Source organism: Erinaceus europaeus, chromosome 8 (genome assembly GCF_950295315.1).
Source record: "Erinaceus europaeus chromosome 8, mEriEur2.1, whole genome shotgun sequence".
In the NCBI taxonomy this organism is placed as follows: domain Eukaryota; kingdom Metazoa; phylum Chordata; class Mammalia; order Eulipotyphla; family Erinaceidae; genus Erinaceus; species Erinaceus europaeus.
In genome coordinates, this window is record NC_080169.1 from 28,178,429 (window position 1) to 28,201,425 (window position 22,997).

General features: G+C 39.6%; 3 protein-coding genes across 6 annotated transcripts in view; all 3 read right to left on the reverse strand.

Moving 5' to 3' along the window:
* STK31 (serine/threonine kinase 31) overlaps window positions 1-20,436 on the reverse strand; it is a 115,019-nt gene extending 94,583 nt beyond the window's left edge. Inside the window, exons 1-7 of the mRNA XM_007529046.2 lie at window positions 20,359-20,436; window positions 16,725-16,771; window positions 16,590-16,642; window positions 13,843-13,941; window positions 6,713-6,787; window positions 3,237-3,395; window positions 676-1,034 (exon numbers count right to left, since the gene is read on the reverse strand). Of these exons, the coding sequence (XP_007529108.1) occupies window positions 676-1,034; window positions 3,237-3,395; window positions 6,713-6,787; window positions 13,843-13,941; window positions 16,590-16,642; window positions 16,725-16,771; window positions 20,359-20,408 (842 nt within the window). The 5' untranslated portion in view covers window positions 20,409-20,436. The remainder of the gene's footprint in view (window positions 1-675; window positions 1,035-3,236; window positions 3,396-6,712; window positions 6,788-13,842; window positions 13,942-16,589; window positions 16,643-16,724; window positions 16,772-20,358) is intronic.
* The window catches only part of LOC103114303 (cytochrome b-c1 complex subunit 10-like), a 530,783-nt gene that overhangs the window by 171,382 nt on the left and 336,404 nt on the right, over window positions 1-22,997 (reverse strand). The gene's annotated exons all lie outside the window — the stretch shown is intronic.
* FAM221A (family with sequence similarity 221 member A) overlaps window positions 22,290-22,997 on the reverse strand; it is a 33,910-nt gene continuing 33,202 nt past the window's right edge. For all 4 annotated transcript variants that reach the window (XM_060196099.1, XM_060196096.1, XM_060196095.1 and 1 more), the window contains one exon: window positions 22,290-22,792. In XM_060196099.1, the coding sequence (XP_060052082.1) occupies window positions 22,770-22,792 (23 nt within the window). In that variant the 3' untranslated portion in view covers window positions 22,290-22,769. The remainder of the gene's footprint in view (window positions 22,793-22,997) is intronic.

Consider the following 22,997-nt stretch of genomic DNA (forward strand, 5'->3'; position numbering starts at 1 on the left):
GGAGAGGTGGATTTTTAGTGCCCATGCCAAACCCCAGCAATAACCCTAATGGCAAAAAAATATATAAATAAATAAATACATGTATACAAAAAACTTAGCATTTAACTTTAAACAATTCAGAGATCATTTTTCTTTCAAAATGGCTTTTAATGAAAAGTATTACTGCTAAAATAGAGAGAAAAAGGGCCAAGTGGTGGCACGCACCTAGTTAAGTGCACACATTACAGCACACAAGGACCTGGCTGGGTTCAAGCCCCCGTCTCCACTTGCAAGGGGTAAAGTTTCACAAATGGTGAAGCAGGTTTGCAGGTGTGTGTGTGTGTGTGTGTGTGTTTCCTCCCTCTAAATTTCTCTCTGTATTATCAAATAAAGTTTAAAAAATTAAATAAAATATTAAAAAAGAATATTAACAAAAATATTAAATAAAATAGAAAGGAAAATATCAGTAAGAAAAGCAAAAATAAAGTGTCATCATTTAAAATCACTGACACAGTTAAGGACTCCAAAAGCACAAACCTTGACTTTTACTCTATTGTAAATCAGAAATTAGCAAATTACTGTCTATTATAAACTGTTAACTTCTCCAACAAAGGAAAAAATAAAGAATGATTAAAAAATTAAAATAAATAATAAAAAAGAAATTAGCTAAGACAAAAAATACCACCACAATCTTACTTTGGAAATGTCACGTGATTTCCTGCATAGTTTTCATTCTTCAAATCAACAGTCAGTTTCCCACTCATCCGTGCCTTAGGTCTGTTGAAGGCTGACTGATTCGATCTATGTCCCCACAATGGAATGGGGCTTTTAAGGTTCCTAAGAACAAGTTGACCAGGATCTGGTTTTTTTTCTTCAGAGATGTTAGTGCTTGCAGTCTGTTTGCATTTTTCTGCAAATCCTTTCTTAGCCACCTCTTCTCCTATATCCACACTGCCATACTCTGCCTGAGCAATAACTGTTCCATCTTGATATGTTGCTTTAGTTCTCATTTTTATTTCCTTCTCAAAAATCAAGCTCCCCAAAAAGGTTCTACCCTAAGAAATATAGGAAAGACATAATCCAGCTATAACAAGATTTTTTCACTTACTTTGTTTTTCCATTTTCAAATAGTTATATTTCATTTTGAAACTTCTATAAAATCAATATTACCACATACAAACAGGTTCCTGCAAATATACAACTATATTCCAATTGCATAGGTGCTAAAATATTTCTTTGCAAAAACGGAGGTAATACTTGTATATGTAATTACATTTATAAACTTTTCAATGTGTGCCAATTAAATAATCTAGACTCATTTTTAAACTTCATCATTATGGCCCCACTTAAATAACATGGTTATCTGAAAAGAAATAGTACATAAAAATGAATTTGGGGAGGATAAAAAATAATCCAATGGGTAAACTGCAAACATTACCATGCATAGGTTTGATTCCTGCTATCAAGTGGGAGAACCAAAGGAATTCTATGACTAGATGAACAGTATGTTGGTGTCTGTCTCTCTCTTTCCACTTCTCTCTCTCCTACTGCCCTGGGAAGTATAGAATAAAAACTGGGATGGGGAAGCAGTTGTAGTATTGCACAGGCACAAAGCCTTAGGTTGATTATCTAGTACATTTTTAAAAAATGCATTTTGGTATCTAAAAAAGATGTTCACATTCAGCAAAACTTCAAAAGTATTAGGGGTCCAGTTGAGCATACATATTACCAAATGCAAGGACTAGGGTCTGAGCCCCCACTCCCTACCTATAGAGACAAAGCTTCACAGGCAGTGAAGCAGGTCTGCAGGTGTCTCTCTTCTCCCTATCTCCCCCTCCTCTCTCAATTTCTCTCTGTGTTATCAAATAAAAAGAAAAAAGGATAAAATGACTGCTGGAAGCAGTGGATTCAGTGCTTGCAGCGAACTCTATCTGTAACACTAGTCGCAATAACAAATAAATAAAAATTTTAAAACTTCAAAAGTATTTTAGGGGGCAGGGCAGTAGTGCACCTGGTTAAGCACACATACTATAGAAGTATTTTAAAGGCAGAATGAGAGGACCAAGAAAAAGTGCACTTGTCACATACTCGCTTTGCATGTGAACAGTGTTCACTCCCTGGTGCCAACAACCAAGGCTGTTTCTAAAAAATACAGAATCTCAAAGTACAAAAATTTAATCAAGAAAATGAAACTATGGACTGTAAGATTTTACAACTTCCAAAATTCAAAACCATTATAAATAGAATTTTGGCTAAGGGAGCAACACTTGTACAACTGGCAAGTAAGAAATTTAGGAGCTTGCCAACTTTTGATTACTAATTATCCATCCTGATTATCTATCCACAGTACTTAGCAAATATGACCAAAACATTTTTAGGATCAGAAAATATATTGAAATTGAATTTTATTTTATGTATTTTACCTATTTTGGATAGAGACAGAAAGAAGTTGAGAGGGAAGAGGAAGACAGTAAGGGGGAGAGACCTGTAACACTGCCTCACCACTTATGAAGCTTCTCCCCTACAGGTGAGGATGGAGGCTTGAATCTTGTTCCTTATATGTAATGTGTGTACTCAACCAACCGTGCCGCCAACAGCCCCTTGAAATTGAATTTTAGTAAGAACTTGCCTACAACTCAGAAAAACTGAAGCTTTCTTAATTACTTTGAAATGACTCAATTTGGCAATTATTCTTTTGTTCCTAAATCTCTAAGTTCCTTAATTTTCAATTCACACTATAAAGGAAGTTTATTCACTTCACAGAATACAATACAAACTTAAAAGGGGGTACTGCTAAATTAGGGAGTAGATCTTCACCTCTAATGTGAAAAATCTCTGCTCTCACTGCCTACATTCTGGACTTTCGTCTATTAGTTGTTTCTAGGCTCCAAGTTTGTTTCTGTGCTGGCTTTTCCATGTTGTAGTTTTTTTCTGTGGTGATAGTGGTGGTGAAAGAGCACATGTGGCTGACTGCACACATATCATATGCAAAGACCCAGGTGAAAGCCTCAACTCCCCACCATAGGGAAGAGCTTAACAAGTGGTGAAGCAGTTCTATAAGTCTCTCTCCCCCTCTACTCTCAATTTCTTTCTGATCAAATAAAGACAAAGGGTTTACAGGCCATCAGGGATGAGCCCCAGAAATAACCCTGGAGGCAATTTAGAAAACGGGGAGGAGAACCTGCTAGTCTACTGCCATCTTTGTTCTTCTATATTCCTTTGTTCATTAATGAAAATATTGAAAATATGTGACTTGCCTGATCAAACTGGGTAACTTCTTGGCCAGAAGGAATCTGTAGTCCCCAAAGTCTATACTTTTTGGCAACACTAGAAAATTGCAGTTCCAAAGGAATCTCAACTATATCAGATCGATTAAGAATTTCAGTATTCCCATAGTCAATGTATCTCACCAGACACTGGGGAAGAAAAAAGCACATAATGCTGAACTTGTATTAAATATCTCCAAAGAAACCACCCATTTTTTTCCTGTAAATTGCCTGTAAATCAAGACAGCATTTTATCCCAATTGGCAAAATGCATTCAGAAGTAAAATCTTAGAAATATCCCAAAAATGACCCAGAATTTTTGTGACCAAGAACTTTTGTGTATGCACCATCACTGAGAGGAAAGTGTATCTAGAGGACACCTGAGGAAGTTAGGCACTGTTTCCTCTATCTGAAAGAGGAAAAAGGAAGGACAACCGAAGGTTTTAATAAGTGTAGGTGTGGCTTAGAAAGGAAGTGAAGACAGTGCCTTAGAAATCAATAAAAATGGGCATCAGCTTCCACATGGGGATAGCCATCTTTGCCCAAATGGCCCATGTGCTTCTCTGGTACATGCATTCTAATTTTCCTAAGTAAAAGTGTAAAATACTGGGGTGGGGAGGTAGGAACCCTATGAGGAATACTTCAAGAGTTAAGGGGAGAGAGAGAGGGAGAGAGATAGAGAGAGGGAGAGGGGGAGGGAGAGAAAGGCCTTTAACAAAGGAATAAAAATCATTATTTTTGAGTCTTAAAAATACAAAAGAAAATCACAGAACATATACTCAGTAGAGTACTACTCAGCAGTTAAAGACTAAGGATGGGACTGGCATGATTATAACTGGTGAAGAAAGGAAATGAAGGACAACTACAGGATAATTTCACTCATAAGTGGAATATAGAGAATTGAAACACATGAACTTGAAAAAACTATATTCAACCCGTATCTATAATCTCAGGAGAACTATGATGGTACCATGATGGGGAGAGGGGGAGCACAGCACTTTGGTGGTAGGAGTGGTATGGAATTATACCTATTTTATAATCTTGTAAATCACAATTATCTAATAGAAATATATATTTAAAATATCCACAAAATGAATAAAATCTATACTTTATTAGATCACACTTTATTAGATCAATTTCTATATTTGGTACTAATCTACTATTACCAAACAGTACTACTGCCATCAATACCATTTCTCACCTGGGATTTTTTTATAATGCAATGTCAGGAAAGAATCCAGGATGCTGTGCACATATAATACTACTGCTAACCTGCTCAATTTTTTTTATTTCCTATTCTTTTTTATTATATATTTATTTTAAAAGAGAGACAGACACCAGAGCACTGTTTATGGTGGTGCTGGGGACTGAACCAAGGACCTGGGACCTCAGAGCCTTAAGCATGCAAGTCTTTTGCATAACCAGAAGACTTTCTTATGTTGTCTCCCCAACCCTATTCTACATTCTTAAGAAAAATTGAGGGGCAGGGCTATTGAGAACCCGACTGAACATGTTACTATGTTCAAGGACCTGAGTTCAAACCCCTGCTTCCCACTTTTCAGTGTGAAAGCTTCTCGAGTAGTAAAGCAATACTGAGGCACGTCTACGCTCGACTGGACCTGCCAATATACGCGGATATCTTCGTCCACCCTGTCCAACGCTTGACGTCCCGTCACCCAATCTGGTCCCCTACGCCTACACTGAACTTCTCTGTTCCAGACTCTTGGAAACAGAGTTGGCAGTCAGCTGAGGTAAAGAACAAACACCTCATCACAGACCCCTGCAAGCGTCAACCCGGCTTTGACCTCGCACGTTATGATTGGGCCCTCCTCAATCGCTATTGAACAGGCCATGGCCGGTGCGCTGCTATGTTCCATCGCTGGGGAGCCAGAGACGACCCGAACTGCCCCTGCGGCTACAGACAATGACCCACATAGTCAACCACTGCCACCTCTCCAGATTCATAGGAGGTCTCGAAACTTTACATCAGGCTCAACCTGACGCTGTTGACTGGCTACGGAAGAAGGGCAAATGCTAGAAGAAGAACTGAGGTGTGTCTGTCTCTCTGTCATTCCTCCCTATATCTCTTCTCAGAACAAAAAGAAAAAAGAAAAATAGGGCCAGGTGGTGGTGTACCTAGTTAAGTGCACACATTACAGTGTTCAAGGACCTGGATTCAAGCTACTGGTCCCCACCTGTAGGCGGAAAGCTTCGCAAGCAGTAAAACAGGGCTTCAGGTGTCTCTCTGTTTCTCTGTCTCTCTGTCTCCCTATCACCTCCTTCCCTTCTAGTTTCTGGCTGTCTATATCCAATAAATAAATAAAGATAATTTGAAAAAAGAAAAATAATGGCTGTCGAGAGTATTGGAATTGGCAACATTGGAGATCTGAAAGAGACAGAAACAGAAAGAGAGAGAGAATGAATTACAACTCCACCATCCACAGAATTCCCTTGGTGCTGTTCATAGTGCTACCATGTGGTACAGAGACCTATTCATGGGTATCAGACATGGTTAAAGCATGCACTCTTAACTGCTGAGCCATCTCCTGAGACTCCTACTCATCAATCTTAATAAAATGAACTTTCAGGTGTTACTCATTAAGTGGGAAAACATTAATTGGTAAAGTACAGGACTTGTATGCATGAGACTCTGGGTTCAGTCCCTAGCACTGCATGTACCAGTGATACTCTAGCCTTTCTCTCTCTTTCCTTCTCTCTCATGTGAAACTCTAATATAAATAGTCTTTTTTTAAGCCACTCAGTAAAAACCAAACATTAATTATTAAGAACTCATGTACAGCAGTCAAGGTGGCTGAGTTGATAAAGGGCTATTCTTGCAAGTCTAAAGCCTCAACTTGGCACTGCACATGACAAAGCAGTGTTCTACTTTGTCAGTATCTCCTCCCAGTCTCATTCATAAAAGAATTTTAAATGAGGCTGAGGAGATATCTCAGCAGTGTAGCACAATTAAATGCATAAGGGCCCAAGTTCAATCTGTGGCATCATATATGCCAAAGTGATGCTCTGGTATTTATCTCTCATTAAAATAAACAATTGAGGTACAAAGAGCCAATCAATCAGTCACAAATTATGTAACCCACTCAGGACAATCTCGAATGGTTATATAAAACTTAAATTCAGAAGACAGAGTCTGACCTGAATTTAACAAATTCATTTATCTTGTATTAAAACATATGTTTTAGAGCTGGGGAGATGGCAGAATGGTTATTTAAAATTTTTTTCATGCCTGAAGCACTAAAGGCCCCAGTGTCAATCCCCTGTACCACCAGAAGCCAGAGTTGAGCAGTGCTCTGGAAAACAAACACACCCAACAACGTGTTTTAATCAACTTTTACATTATGAGCAAGATCTTACAACTATACATAAGCAATGAAGAACTAAACATGCATCAATTTTTTAAACAAAAATATTATATGGAACAAAAATTAAATAGCATTTATTCCTGCCTTTTCATCACTTATGATTTTCAGCACTTTGCATCTGTACCAACATTTATCTTCAGAAAATAATCCACCATAAATCTAAAAAGAAGAAAAGAAAGTGAAATTATTTGGCCTATTAATGAATCAAAGCACAAGCACGCTAAATACATTAGATAATAGTTAGCATTTACTAAAATCACATCATGCACAACAATTCCTTTTATTATCACAGCCAGCCTATTAATATGGCAAGTACTTCATTTTTACCATTACATGTCCAAAGTCCCAAATTAATAAGAAGCAGAATTAAAACTCTGGCAATCTAAATTTAGAATCCATTAAGTTATTTTGCCTCTAAAAAAAAAAAAGAGATAAGGAAGAAGAGGAAAGACATAAAAAAACAGGTCCTGCAGCTCCCTTGGATGTGCTGCTTTAGCCTGTGTGCAACCCAGATCTCAACCCAGCCCCCACTCCACTGAAGGAAGCTTCAGTCCTTTGGCCTCTTTCACTCTTTTTCTTTCTGCTTGTTTCTACCTATAAAACTAAAATGATAAAAAGACAAACAGAAAACTTTTAAGGATACAGGTTTCAAAGACAAAGATAATATCTGAATACATAACTGGTATAATTAATTGTCCTTAGAACAAGAATATTTCAAGTATAAGCCACATAAATCTTTTTTTCTTTCTTCTTTCAATTTTTTATTTATAAAAAGGAAACACTGACTTAAACCATAGGATAAGAGGGGTACAGCTTCGCACAATTCCCACCACCAGAACTCCGTATCCCATCCCCTCCCCTGACAGATTTCCTATTCTTTAACCCTCTGAGAGTTTGGACCCAAGGTCATTGTGGGATGCAGAAGGTGAAAGGTCTGGCTTCTGTAATTGCTTCCCCACTGAACATGGGCATTGACAGGTTGATCCATACTCCCAGTCTGTCTCTCTCTTTCCCTAGTGGGGAAGGGTTCTGGGGAAGCAGAGCTTCAGGACACACTGGTGGGGTTGTCTGTCCAAGGAAGTCTGGTTGGCATCATGCTAGCTTATAGAACCTGGTACAAGAGAGTTAACATACAAAGTCAAACAAATTGTTGACCAATCATGGACCTAAAGGCTGGAATAGTGCAGATGAAGAGTTGGGGGGGTCCTCCATTTTGTAAATAGCTAGTAGGCATATTTTAGTTAAGCCACATAAATCCAACTCCCAACTAGGTAGGCTGCTTGCTACCTGCCAGCTGAGAAAGATTATTAGACTTTAGTAATATTAATGGAAAAAATTAAATTAGATAAATTCCCTAATACTAAATTGCCTTTTTTTCTGACATCAGGTTTTTACTGTTCAAGGTTTATATTTAGATATATACACATACACATACAAGCATACCACAGCACCAACACTACCACCAATGCATTGTAGACCAGGCTCAAAACTGGATCACAAACACATCAAAGCAGGCACATTGTCTAGGTGAGCTATCTTGCCCTCCCCGCCCCTCCCACTGCCAGTTCTTGTTTATGATAGTGCTGGGGAATGAAGTTTGGATCTTTGGTATCTCAGGCATGAAAATCTATTTTCATAACCATTATGTTATCTCCCCAGCCCTGCCCCCATTTATTTTAAAATTTATACTTAATAGTATATAGAACAAGGGGTAAGCAGGGAGCTCCATGAACAGTGGGGCATTGCTGTGATATCTCATATCTCTCTCCTCTTTCACATCCTCTACCACTAAAAATAAAGGAAGAACACAGAGTGAGGGAGATAGCATAATGGTTAAAGCAGAAAATCTTAGATCCCAGGTTCTATCTCCCATACCACCATAAGCCAAAGCTGAGCAGTGCTATAATGGGAAGGAAAGAAAGAAAGAGGAGAGGGAAGGGAAGGAAAATGAGCAAGGAAGGCCACCTGTCAAGCACACAAGGCCCTAGATTCATTCCCTAGTGTCACAATTTAAAAAATTGTGGAGAGGAGCTCATTAGAGAAAAACAAGTCCTAAAAGGTTGCATATGGATCAAGAGAGAGCTTAGCTTGGAGACATACTTCACTACAGCAAAAACCCAGTTTCAAACACCAGACAGCACATGACAGCACCACACATGGCAGCCTCATGTGGAATGGTGCTTGGATGTCTCTCCTCATTCTGTCTCTTTCTCTCTCTCTCCCCATCTCTATCTCTATCTGAAATTACAAGAAGAAGAAAAAAAAGAGTTCACCAAGAGTAGTGAACTCATGAGTGTAAAATCCCAGCATCAAAAGGCTGGTTAGGGGGCTTGAAATATATATATATATCATGAGGTTGTGTACATGCTTTGCCATACACAGAGTCCAGGTTCAATCCCTGATACCACATGTAAATGCCACAACACCCAAGTTTCTGATGCTGTAGGCTACACACACACCTCACATACACTAGGGCCTAGGGAAGTAACTGAAAGAAATGTAAAAAAAAAAAAAAAAAAAAAAAGGTTGAAGGACCCGAAGAGAGTTACCTAGTAGAACAAATACTTTATTGTGCATGAGGCCCTACATTCAAGCCCTAGAATCACATGGCAGAGGTATTCTGAGGTCTCTTCTCTCTCCTAATAAAAAAAAAAGGGGGGTCTCAGAAGGCTATTCAGAAGTATTACAGTTTCCTGATGTCTCATTAAAAAAGCTATCAGGGGAGGGGATAGGAAATGGAGAGCTGGTGGTGGGAATTGTGTGGAGTTGTACCCTTCTTCTCCTATGGTTTTGTTAATGTCTCCTTTTAATAAATAAATAAATAAGTAAATAAATAGAAACAGACTGGGGGGTATGGATTGACCTGCCAAAGCCCATGTCCAATGGAGAAGCAATTACAGAAGCCAGAACTGCTCCCTTCTGTACCCCATAAAGAATTTTGGTCCATATTTCCAGAAGTACAAAGTACAAAGCAATCCAGTGACACAAGTGGATATTTAACAAATAAATGCTACAAAGGGCAAGTGTGCTCAATTATCACTTAATGGTTTCTTCAGCTAATATTCAACAAAGGTAGAGAGAGATCAGAAACAGCATGTTTCCCAAATCATCTTCACTATTCAGTAAGGAAAGAAAATGTGTAACAATGTATATAATAATAGACAGTACTAACTTCAAGTCCTACAAAAGGTCACATTATCTTTAGTTACTTTAGTTAAGAATTTGTACTAATAACCAATATAAAGAGAGTTGGGCGGTAGTGCAGCAGGTTAAAGGCAAGTGGCACAAAGCCCAAGGACCAGCCTAAGAATCCCAGTTCAAGCCCCCGGCTCCCCACCTGGAAGGGGGGGGTCACTTCACAAACGGTGAAGCAGGTCTGCAGGTGTCTATCTTTCTCTCCCCCTGTCTTCCCCTCCATTTCTCTCTGACCTATCTAACAACGATGATATCAATAACAACAATAACTACAACAATAAAACAACAAGGGCAACAAAAGGGAATAAATAAATTAAATAAATAAATAAAGTTCAATATAAAGCAAATGGGGCATCACTGCAACCTAGCATGGGTAAGGGGAGGGAATACTTGCATCTAAGAGCAGAATTAAGACTCACTCAAGCTGATGACTCCCAAGTTCTTGCTCTATTAATATGAATTATCACAACTACTATATCAAACAAGTCTATCCCTGGAATAAAGATCACTCATTTGATTCTTATAATTACAGCCAAAAAAGAACTTATGAGACACATATGTTCAATGTAGTACTATTCAGCAATTAAGAAAAATTATATTGTGTCCTTTGGGAAAAATGAATGAAACTGGGGGCTGGGCAGTAGTACACCAGGTGAAATGTATATAGTACAAAGCGAAAGGATCCCGGTTCAAGCCCCTTGCTCCCCACTTGCAGGAGGGTGACTTCACAAAAGGTCTGCAGGCATCTGTCTTTCTATCTCTCCCCCTCTATATCTTCTCCTCCTCTCTCAATTTCTCTCTGTCCTATCCAATAAAAAAATGTAAAGAATGGGCTCCAGGAGAAGTGGATTCATAGTGCAGACACCGAACTCCAGTGATAACCCTGGAGGCAAAAATAATAATAATAAAATAATAATAAAGTGGATATAAGGACTACAAATGGTGAATAAGGGCAAAAGACTGGCATACTTTAATGATGACTCCTTAGTTACTACCAGGCCAATACATCTCCTGGGGCCCTAGTCAGGGAGTCCTGGGATTCCCACACAGAAATACGGAAATCTAGATGAACCTAGACCTCTAACAGATCCCTCTCTACACTGTCACTGGTCATCTCCATCAGAACAACATAATGGACCTCTTTATGGGCTCCTGTAGGACCCTGCCCTCAATGTGGAGAAACAATGGTAGGGAATGTTCCATTCTCCAAAGGGAGGTTGGAGAGCATACTCTGCCTATCACCTGAGGATGGTGGGTCCTGAAATTGGCGCAGCCTGGAACATTCCTAACTGTGACCACAGAATGTGAGCTCAGACCTACAGGGATGGAGAGGTTACATAGGCTCCTAAGCTGAATATGGGCCCCAGATCAGATTGATGGGATTTACAGTTAACAATATGTACAAACTTTTCCCATATTTGGGAGCTACTCACTTCCCTAATCCAGCTTACTGGTCCTTTTCCAACTATGACACCATCTCCCCAGACAATAACCTGGGTCCACCTGCATGTTAGATGTCAGGCTCAGGAAAAAACTAGTAGACTCATGGGCCCCTTGGAATATAACTAAAAATAGACCTACTAGCTTTATCCAAAACAGAGACCCCATATCTTCATCTGCAATATTCTTGTCATTAAGGTTGATTATTAGTCAACAATTTGTTCTGCATTATATCTTAACTCTTTTCAGCCACCTGGTCCCAGATGCTACCATGATGCCAACCTGACTTCCCTGGGAAGATGACCCCACCAATGTGTCCCAAAGCCCCACCTCCCCAGAGCTCTGCCCCACTATGGAAAGAGAGAGACAAGCTGGGAGTATGGATCGACCTGCCAACACCCATGTTCAGCGGAGAAGCAAAGCCAGACTTTCCACCTTCTGCACCTCATAATGACCTGGGTCCATACTCCCAGAGGGAAAAAGAATAGGGAAGCTATCAAGGGAGGATATGGAGCTCTGGGAGTGGGCACTGTGTGGAAATGTACCCCTCTTATCCTACAGTCCTGTCAATATTTCCATTTTATAAATAAATAAATAAAGTGGATGGAACTAGAAATGATTATGCTTAGTGAAGAAAAGAAGTGAAGTACAACTACCAGATGACTTTACTTTTATGTGGAACATATGGAACTGAAACATATGATCTTGGGGGGAAAAAATGTAAAACCATGGGAAAACTATGATGGTTATCACTGGGGGCAATAGGGTCACAGAAGTTTGGTGGTGGGAATAGTATAGAATTATGCCCCCATTATCTTATAATCTTGTAAATCACTATTAAATCACAAATTTAAATAAACAATTCTATCCCAGATTTATTTTTAGAATATATTTAAGATTATATCCCACTCCTTTTGTGTCTAGATTCAATTACCTGTGACTAGATCATACTTCAAAAATTTTCTGTAGTGACTGAATGTTACTCTTTTCACCTTATAAGCAACTATGAATAATGATAATCAGAGGAGGCTGAGTATTTACTAGAGTCTATTCTTTTTTTTTTTCCTCCAGGGTTATTGCTGGGCTCGGTGCCTGCACCATGAATCCACCGCTCCTGGAGGCCATTTTTCCCCCCTTTTGTTGCCCTTGTTGTTGTAGCCTCGTTGTGGTTATTATTATTACCATTGTTGATGTTCGTTGTTGGATAGGACAGAGAGAAATGGAGAGAGGAGGGGAAGACAGAGAGTGGGGAGAGAAAGACAGACATCTGCAGACCCGCTTCACCACCTGTGAAGCGACTCCCCTGCAGGTGGGGAGCCGGGGGCTCGAACCGGGATCCTTACACCGGTCCTTGCGCCTTGCGCCACATACACTCAACCCACTGAGCCACTGCCCGACCCCCTAGAGGTCTATTCTCAAAATGAATGTAAATTTTGGAAAGCATTTTATTTTATATATACATATGAAAGGGGTGTAGACAATTGATAACAATTAGTCATAAACTACAATAGTGCTAAAAAATAACTTAAAATATTTGCAAGTTCCATTACTTTACCCTTTCTGTTGCTTAGCTCCAAGTTACAAGTTTTCCTTTCTTTTAAATACCCTTTCATATATTTTTATAAATACCATTGAGTTCAAATTATCTTAAAATAAAATTTATGTATGCTATTGAAATATAATCAAAGCACAGTATGTTAAAAGGAGTAAAAAATAAGACTTCCTTTACAACATTTTTAACAAGTACCTGCTGAAAATAATTTTACATTTACACTAATTTCATAAATAAACTACAATATGTTTATGCCTTACACAGATGAGTTAATTTCACATTCACTATTTTGAACCTTATTCCGTATCAAAGTAGAGATACCTACCTTGTTCATTTAAGTAACTCTTTAGTCTCTCCCCCATACCAAAAAAGCATGGAGCTGGGTCAGGTAATCATGACACTCAGGGTAACTCTAAAGTGAGACTCACTGAGGTACAAAATGTGAATTTATGTTATACTACTATCCAGCCCCCCAAATAATTAGTATTCCAAAGAAAGAATGCAATATAATTCACTAATTATTCCAACAGAGTATAATGGCTTAGGAAGTGGACTCTGAATCTGAATAGATGTATCAAGTGCTGGATTTGTTCTCTGGTACCACATGAAAAATGGCATCTACTGTCTGTCTCTCCACTAACACAGCTTTTCTAAAATGGCAAAGTACTTATAGCCAGAATATATAAAAATTATAGAACTTGCTAGAAATCATCCAAGAAAAACAACCTAATTCTAAAATGGGAAAAAACTGAATAGGTACTTCATAAAAGAAGATACCCAAATGGCTAATAAAACTATGAAAACATATTTATATTTAAGCTCTGTACTCACCAGTAAAATAAAAATTAAAATCACAAGGTAATGCTACATGCCCACGAAGTGGTTAAAAAGTCTGATAACATAATGGATTGGTGAAGTCATGGATAAAGTCAAACTCTCAAACTCTGCTAGGTAGTAAACCTATAATTTGGCTCTCTACTTAGCTAGTAGCAGGGATGGAGTAATTATATCAAAGAATTCGGCTCACCTTCTTTGGATCCAGATTCCCCAAAACTGAATTGGCATGGGGACAAACTTCTGACAGTGAGGAACCAATCTTCACAATATCCTTATTCCTACAGATACTCTAAAAGGAAGAACAAGGATATGATTCAGTAAAATATTTTAAAGTGTTAGACAACTGAGGGATCTACTAAACACACTGCTTGTATTTTAGAGTATTAAACATTAAATCTTATGTATTTTTTCATAGTTTAAATGAGTTCTTCATAAGAAGATTATGAAATAATCTTTTTATTCTCCAATGAGAAAAATTATTTGCAATTCAAACCAGTATTACTAAAATATAAGCATAGGTAATTTTAAACAATTGTCTCTGGGTTTTTCTTTAAATCAAATTTTAATTGCTCAAAATACCATAGTCTAGAACTGTACTAATCAATACAATAGCCAATATTAACTTGAAATGTGTCGAGTCTGGGGGTAGGGGAGGTGTAGAGCACACACTATACCCCCAGCCATTACATGGGAATATCATGCAACTAGAAGCTTCACCAATAGTGGAGAGATGCTGTGGTACCTCTCTTCCTCTGTCTCTCCCCCATACCAAAAAAGAAAGAGCACATGTATGCAAGATAAAGAAAGAGATAGAAAGATACCACTGGAAGCAGAATTGTACAAGAGCAAAGCCACAATGAAAGCCCTGGTGTAAAATATATATATTTACATACATAAAAAGTGTCTGAGTAGTCCGGGAGGTGGCACAGAGGATAAAGCCTTGGACTCTCAAGCATAGGGTCCTGAGTTCGATCCTCAGCAACACATGTACCAGAGTGATGTCTGGTTCTTTCTCTCTCTTCTCTTACCTTTCTAATAAAAAAATCTTTTTTAAAAAAGTGTCTGATTTAAGATGTGCTATAAATCAAAAACACACACAAGATTTCAGAGACTTAATGTGAAAAATAAAATGTTAAAATACATGCTGATTTTGAAATATTTTAGTATTTCGTAAATATTTGTAAGTAAAATATATTTATGGAGATGAGGGAAATGGCTCAATCTGGTAGAGCACAGGACATTCAAGCCTTAGGCTCCTGGTCCAAACCCTGTCACTACAGGTACCAAAATAGTGTTCTAACTTCTCTCTCAAGTGAAATTCTTATCTCAGCAGAAATAGGCAATAGAAGATAGCATAGCCAATATGCGGGGGGAGGGGGGGCTGGGTAGTGGTGAAACTAGCTGAGACAACATTATCATGAGCAAAGACCCAGGTTCAAGTCCTGGCTCCCCATTTGCAGAGGGGAAGCTTCACTACCCGTGAAACAGGTCTATAGCTGTCTCTCTCTCTTACTCTCTATCTCTGCCCTCTCTTAATTGTGCTCTGTCCTATCAGGTCACTGGGAGCAGTGGATTAATTGTGTAGGCACAGAACCCCAACAATAACCCTGGTGGCAATAAAAAAAAAAAAAAGTAAAAAGCAGAGTAAATGTATCTGTTTTGCCAAAAAAATTATAAATAATCTACAGGGCAGGGGAGATAGCATAATGGTTATGCAAAAAGACTTCCCTGCTAGAGGCTCTGAGATCTCTACTTCAATCTCCCCCCCACACACACACACACACATCACCATAAGCCAGAGCTGAGCAGTGCTCTGGTGAAAGAAAAAAAGACAAAAGGAAGAAAATGTCCTTTATTGCTTCCAATTCTATAAGGAGAAAAAATAAATCTCAAATTTAAAATTAAACCATTAACTGGATGTAGCGTATTAAACCAAAGCAAAGGACTCTGGGAAAGAAAGCAAAGGGAGGTAGTAGAGAAGGCGATATACAATGGTGAAAATGGACCTAAGTTGGGGGTGAGAATGTTTTGCAGACACTTTCATGAGAAAGATGAGAAACTGTACCCATGTGTCAACAACTGTACTGTAGAACATTAAGGCTCCAAAAAAATAATAAAAAAGTAAAATTACACCATTTTTTAGAAAAGATTTTAAAACATTATTCAAGAAACAATCTCATAAAAGACCCCTAGATGGGGCTGTAACTTCACAAACAATAATCTCTCAGAATTTTCTGTAATCCATGAGGTATAGATGTTTGTGTTAAAGTGTAATTCTGAAACCACAATTACAGTCTTGCTTTTTCCACTTTAAATGGATAAATTATAAACATACTACTCATAATTTAAATCAAGTACCAATTATAGCCATTTGTCTTCTAATAATTCTTGTCCTAGATACTGTCCACTAAGAAGTCAGCTCTAAGGAGCCAGCAGATGAGCTTACTCAGGTACTTTACCATGCACACCTGGCACCACATGGGAGCAACAGGGGATACTGCACATGGTGGAGCAGTGCTTCGATCTCTCTCCTTCTCCCACCTCTCTGAGAAAAAAAGTATTAGGAATGAAAAAGAAAGCAGACCCAAACAGGTGAAATTACACATTTGAGGCCACAGCACAACAAAAAGGGAGGCACTGAGAAAAAAAAAATTATATATATATATATATATATATACACATAATCTCAAATTGGCATGTCACTATATATTATATATATGTATGTGTATATATGTGCATTATATATATATATATATATATATATATATATATATATACACACAGAGACACACACACATACATATATAATGTTTTGTCTATGTTTTCTTTTGTGAATTGTATGGTTTCTGCCCTAACACTCAAGTCTTTGGATGTTGGAAAGGACCTGGGTTAGTAAAAGGAAAGGTAGGAGAAGAAATCAATCAGGCTGATATTTACCTGTGCCCAAAAAGTTACTGCATCTTCTACATGACTTCCAACCACATCTTCAACTAAAACCAAATCATAATTGCAGAGAAAATTAGAAATGCAGATAACGCTCTTACATCCAAAAATAATTTTTAGTGTCAGTACCTGTATTGTAATGAACATCTTCATCCATCTGGGTAATTCCTGGAAAACTAAAAGAGTGCCTCAGATTAAATTATGTTCTACAATTAAACACTAGACAATGGATCCATTTTTACTCCTACTTTGAAAAATAATTTTCATTATATAAGATTATACTTTCCCAAGCACCAGATCACTGGGTAAAACACACACTTTACTATGCACAAGAATCTGGGTTGGAACCCCAAGTTACCACATGAGAGTACCACTCAAAGGGGAAGCTTTCAGGAGAGGTAAGTCAATGAGATAGTCTGTCCTCCTTCAACCTCTGGTAGCAGAGGGGGGTAGGGAGGAATAGTCCACAGAGAGGGGTGGAATCCAATAAGTACAACACCCCAGCAAAGTCTTCGTGGGGAGAAAAACAAAAAACAAATATATATATAATCAATCTTCAATAAGGTTCTCAATCTCAAAATATTTCAAAATGTCTAGGGAGCTGGGTGGTGGTACACCTAGTTATGCACACAAGGACCTGATTCAAGTCCCTGCTCTCCACCTGCTGTGGGGACACTTCACCATTGGTGAAGCAAGTCTGCAGGTGTCTTACTTTTCTCTCTCTTTCTAACTCCCCCTTCTCTCTGTCCAATCAAATAAAATAGAAAAAAATGACCACCAGGAGTAGTGGCACCAAAACCCAGCAATAACCCTTGAGGCAAAAATGTATATATAAATAATTTCTACTTTATAATTTTATTTTTCTACACTAAATATTACACTTTGCATATGTAAAATTTAGATTCCTTTTTAAAGGAGGTAAAAATAACAAGACCTTAGACCTAGCAAAATAGATCACTAGGGTAATGTGCTGGTATGACAAGCAAGCACCTTATCCCAGTTTGAACCTACCCCCACTAAGCTGAAGAAAGTTTTGGTGCTGTGGAGTCTTTCACATTTCACAGTCTTCGTCTCTCTCCCTCTCCCTCTGCCTTTATCTTAAAAAGAAAAAAAAAAATCATCCCAGAGTAGCATTGCCACTGTGATGAACAGAGAGAGAGAGAGAGAGAGAAAGGGAAAAAATATTTCTAAGAACTACAAAAGCTATTTGGGGGCAGGTGGTGGTGCAGCTGGTTGAGCACACATATTACCATGCCCAAGGATCATGGTTCATGCCCACCCACCCTTTCCCCACCAGCAAAGGGAAAGCTTCAGAAACCATGAAGCAGGGCTGTAGGTGTCTCTTTCCCTCTCTACCCCCTACCCTCTCAATTTCTCTGTCCTAGCAAATTAAAAAAGGAAAAAGGGGCAAGGTGGTGGTGCAGTTGTTAAAGCAAACATGTCATCATGCACAGAGAGAAAGCTTCACACGCTGTGAAGCAATGCTACAGGGAGACCCAAGACACACCTTCTTCCCCTATAGATTTCTCTGTATCTATCTAATAAGTAAATATTTTTTGAGATGAAAGAAAAAAAAGTTTCTCTATCAAGGTTTCAAAAACTGTCACGGGAATCATAGGACTTTTAGACTTTTTTCTTCTAATTCGTTATAGCTCCCCCCGACACACACACTTCTAGCCCAACACACTAATGCTTCAAAACAAGCATTCTTAGGGGGTGTTTTGCAGACACTTATCACAGGTCAATTACTCATGTGTCAGCAACTGTACTGTAACCTACTAACTGCAAAATAAAATAAGGTAATTTTTTTAAATATTTAATGATTTTTACTAGTTATTTAATATTGATTTGCAAAAATTGTAAGACAACAATGGTACAATTCCACACCATTCCCACCACCAGAGTTCTGTGACCCTGTTCCCTCCACTAGAAACTGCAGTAGTTCTACCAAGGTCACAGATATGGGCTATTATTTCTATAAATTTTTTTAAAGTCTCCCAGTCTTAGGCAAATTTTTTTAATTGAGCAAAAGGTTGTGAAACCAAGTTGAAATCTGCTTAAGTCTAGTTCAGACCTATTAGCTTTTTCCAAAATGGAGACCCCAAATCTCATCTGCTACAGTCTTACCTTTAGGTTCCTGATTATCAAACAATTTGTTCTACTTTATATCTTAATGCTTTTCAGCCACCAGGTTCAGATGCTACCATGATGTCAACCAGACTTCCCTGGGCAGACGACCCCACCAATATGTCCTGGAACCCTGCTTCCCCAGAGCCCTTCCCCACTAGAGAAAGAGGGACAGACTGGGAGTATGGATCAACCTGTCAACGTCCAGGTTCAGTGGGGAAGCAATTACAGAAGCCAGACCTCCCACATTCTGCATCTCACAGTGATCCTGGGTCCATATTCCCAGAGGGATAAAAAAATAGGGAACCGGTCAGGGAGGTAGTGCAGTGGTTAAGGGACTAGACTGTCAAGCATGAGGTCCTGAGTTCAATCCCCAGCAGCATATGTACCAAAGTGATGTCTGGTTCGTTCTCTCTCCTCCTTTCTCACTAATAAATAAAAAAAATAAAATAAATAAAGAAGCTATCAAGGGAGGGGGTGGGATATGGAGTTCTGGTGGTGGGAATTGTACCCCTCTTGTTCTGTGGTCTAATTAATAATTTTTATTTTATAAATAAATTAATAAAAAAATTAGAAAGGTCTATTTCTCTGACTTAAATTCCCTGAAAACAAACAAACCAACAAAAAAAACCGCTTCCTTTGGAAATGCCGCTACGCCCTATGGGAAGGTGATTCTAGAATCCGTAATTTTAACCCCCGATTCCCAGGGGTCACCCCGCCTCCCAGGGGGTCACCCCGATTCCCAGAGGTCATCTTAATTCCCAGGGGGTCCCCCCGATTCCCAGGGGTCACCCCGATTCCCAGGGGCCACCCCTATTCCCAGGGGGTCACCCCTGATTCCCAAGGGTCACCTTAATTCCCAGGAGGTCAACCCGATTCTCAGGGGGTTACCCCGCCTCCCAGGGGGTCACCCCAATTCCCAGGGGTCACCTTAATTCCCAGGGGGTCACCTCGATTACCAGGGGGTTACCCCACCTCCCAGGGGGTCACCCCAATTCCCAGGGGTCACCCGATTCCCAGAGGTCATCTTAATTCCCAGGGGGTCCCCCCGATTCCCAGGGGTCACCCCGATTCCCAGGGGGTCACCCCTGATTCCCAAGGGTCACCTTAATTCCCAGGAGGTCAACCCGATTCTCAGGGGGTTACCCCGCCTCCCAGGGGGTCACCCCGATTCCCAGGGGTCACCCGATTCCCAGAGGTCATCTTAATTCCCAGGGGGTTACCCTGATTCCCAGGTCACCCCGATTCCCAGGGGGTCACCCCGTTTCTCCAAAACGTCGACGTCCACGAAGGTCCTGAGCCCGAAGCTGCTTTGCCACCACCCCCCCCCCCACTCCCCAGTCTCAGCTCTGCGGGAGATAAACCCCGGTTTCAAGCCTCTTTAATTGGGGCGAGTTTCACGTTTTAATGCCATGGAACGTGGGAAAATGGGGACTCCCCTACCCCTCCTCGCCCCAGCAGCGCCGCGCCACCGGCCCCACCTGAACCGCTGACCCAAGAGGCCGAGGCCGCCGCCATGATACCCGGTGTCAGTCACCGGCGGGCCACACCCACCCGGGGAAGCCTAAACCGCGGCCCAAGGTGGAAAACTGCTTCTTGAAGCGATCCCCGTCCCACCGCGAGGACTACTACTGACCTCACACTTTCCGCCACGGAAACTCGAGAAAAGTGTCCCCGACCCCACATGGCAGGCCTCAGCCCGCCGCCCACCACCGAGTCGGTCCCCAGCACGCCCAGAGCGCACGTGCGGAGACTCACCCCGCGTGCCCCCGCAGCTTGCGCGCCACACTGCGCTTGCGCGAACGTACACGCGCAGTCCTGGGCGTTTGGCGGGAATCGCCGCCTCTCTCCATCCTCTACCGCTAAACCGTGCGGAGACTGCGCTTGCGCCAGGCGGGATCCTTTCAGCGCGGCCCTCACCTGCTGGCTATTGAATGAGCGTTTATTTTACAGAGACCAAAGCAGAGTTGCTTCTAACTTGTTCACGCTGATTGAAACTTTAAAACAGCCAAATCAGGGGCCTGGCAGTAGAGTGCCAGATTGACCATTCACATTGCCACGTGGAAGGAGGACCCAAGTTCAAGCCTCGGGTCCCACGTGCAGGGGAAAACTTCTAGAGTGGCCAAGCAGGGCTGCAGGTGTCCCTCTCTCTCTCAGTTTCTCTCTATCGAGAGGTGGGGGCTGGGGGACCAAATGAGAAGAATCCCATCACTTTGGCAACAGTGGAAAGGGGGAAAAATAATTTTAAGATTGGTGAGTGAAAATGTACTTTTCAGGATTGTGACCTTACAAGCATCTCTCAGCCCACCCTTAGCGTCAAATCTCTCCTGGGTTGTTACTCTTTTCTTCATTGGCATTAAGGGGAGGAGGAGCCATTAATATAGCTTAAATACCTTGATTGTGTTAGGCTGTGGTTAACACTGCACAACAGTTGAAGATTCTCTCTAGTAATTTTCACATAAGCAAACTGCAGGTATTCAAAGTGCTCAACTTGTAAGAGCACAATATTTGTATACTGTTGACATCATTTTCATATCAGGATAACAAACATTTCCTTCACCTCCCCAAAAAGTTTTTTCATGCCCGTTTATAATAGACTCACCCGAAAAATCCCGTGTGACAGATTCTGCTTTCATGAATGAATCATATCTTTCATATATTTTTTTTAATTTTTATTTTCCCTTTTATTGTCCTTGTTTTTTATTGTTGTTATAGTTATTATTGTTGTTGTTATTGATGTCATCGTTGGGACAGAGAAATGGAGAGAGGAGGGAAAGACAGAGAGGAGAAAGAGAAAAACACCTGCAGACCTGCTTCACCACCTGTGAAGCGACTCCCCTGCAGGTGGGGAGCCTGGGGGCTCGAACCGGGATCCTTATGCCGGTCCTTGCGCTTTGTGCCACATGCACTTAACCTGCTGTGCTACCACCTGACTCTTTTTTATATTTTTTAAATCTTTTTTTATTATTGGATAGAAACAGAGAGAGAAACTGAGAGGAGAGAAGGAGATAGAGAGGGGAAAAGTGACACCTGCAGCCCTATTTCACTTGTGAAGCTTTTCCCCTGCAGATGGGGACCAGAAGGTTGAATATGTGTGGTCACAGGGTACCATCCTGAGGGTTTACTTGCTAAAGGTTGTTCCTAGTACCATCTTACAGTGGGTTTACCCACAACACAAAAGCATTTATCAGTCAAGGGTGGGTGGCCCAAGTCCATTAACTCCCCCACACCTTTGTTACAATGCAAATTGTAATGCATAGGGGTTCCAGTGAGCATCCCAAGTCACAATAACAGAGCGTTCTCAGGGGGAAAAAAATTCACAGTATGGTCCTAAGATAAAGTACTTTCAAATGGTTTGCACATGAAACTATCAGAAACAAACCTGGAAGTACTCCACAGTAGTACTGAAGTAAGAGATGAAACACCAAGAAGATTTGAAATGGCACACACAAAAAAAAAGATTAAAAACAATTTAATTTAATTTAATTTAAAAAATTTAATTTAAAAAAGGTTAAAAACTATTTAACAAGACAATTTAAATAAACATATGTCACTAGAAAACCAGTATACAATTATAAAATACAAGTTTTTATTTAAAAACATAAGACCATATTACAAAGTCTGAAAAACAAAAAGTTAAGAACTTTTGGGAATGAAGTGATCCACATATATATTGTTCAAACCTCTCAATAACACCTTATTTTTAGTAGCCTGAAAAAAATAATTTACAATAGACTAAAATATGCACTATACTTTCAAGCTTTAGCTCCGGGAAAATTGCCTCATTTGTTAGGAAGAATAAAAAAGTATATACAAAGTAACAAACCATGAATTGTGATAAAAGCAATGTAAGGTATTTTTTGCTAAAGTAAATTAAGGAAATACCCAAAAGATACTTTACATATCAAAAGAAGTAATAATCTTAAGAAAAAATAAATGTATTATTAAATGTAAATAAACATAAAACATTAGGGTGATGGTTTTAATTTTCCCAGTAATCTTCATGAACGTTTTGTAGTTGATGGTAATGGTGATTTTCCTTTTTGTTTAGCATCCTTTTCCATTTTTATCTGTAAAGTTAAAACACCTATTAATATAACAATTTAGAAAACACCTTAAAGAAAATAGTTGCTAAGCATCATTTGAACACATTGGTCAGTTATTTCACAGTTATTTCACAGTTATTAAATGACTAATTACAAAATCCAAAATCTTACTGTTGAAGAGTCCTCTTTGTATATTTTAAATATAGATTTGAACTATACAGAAGTTCTG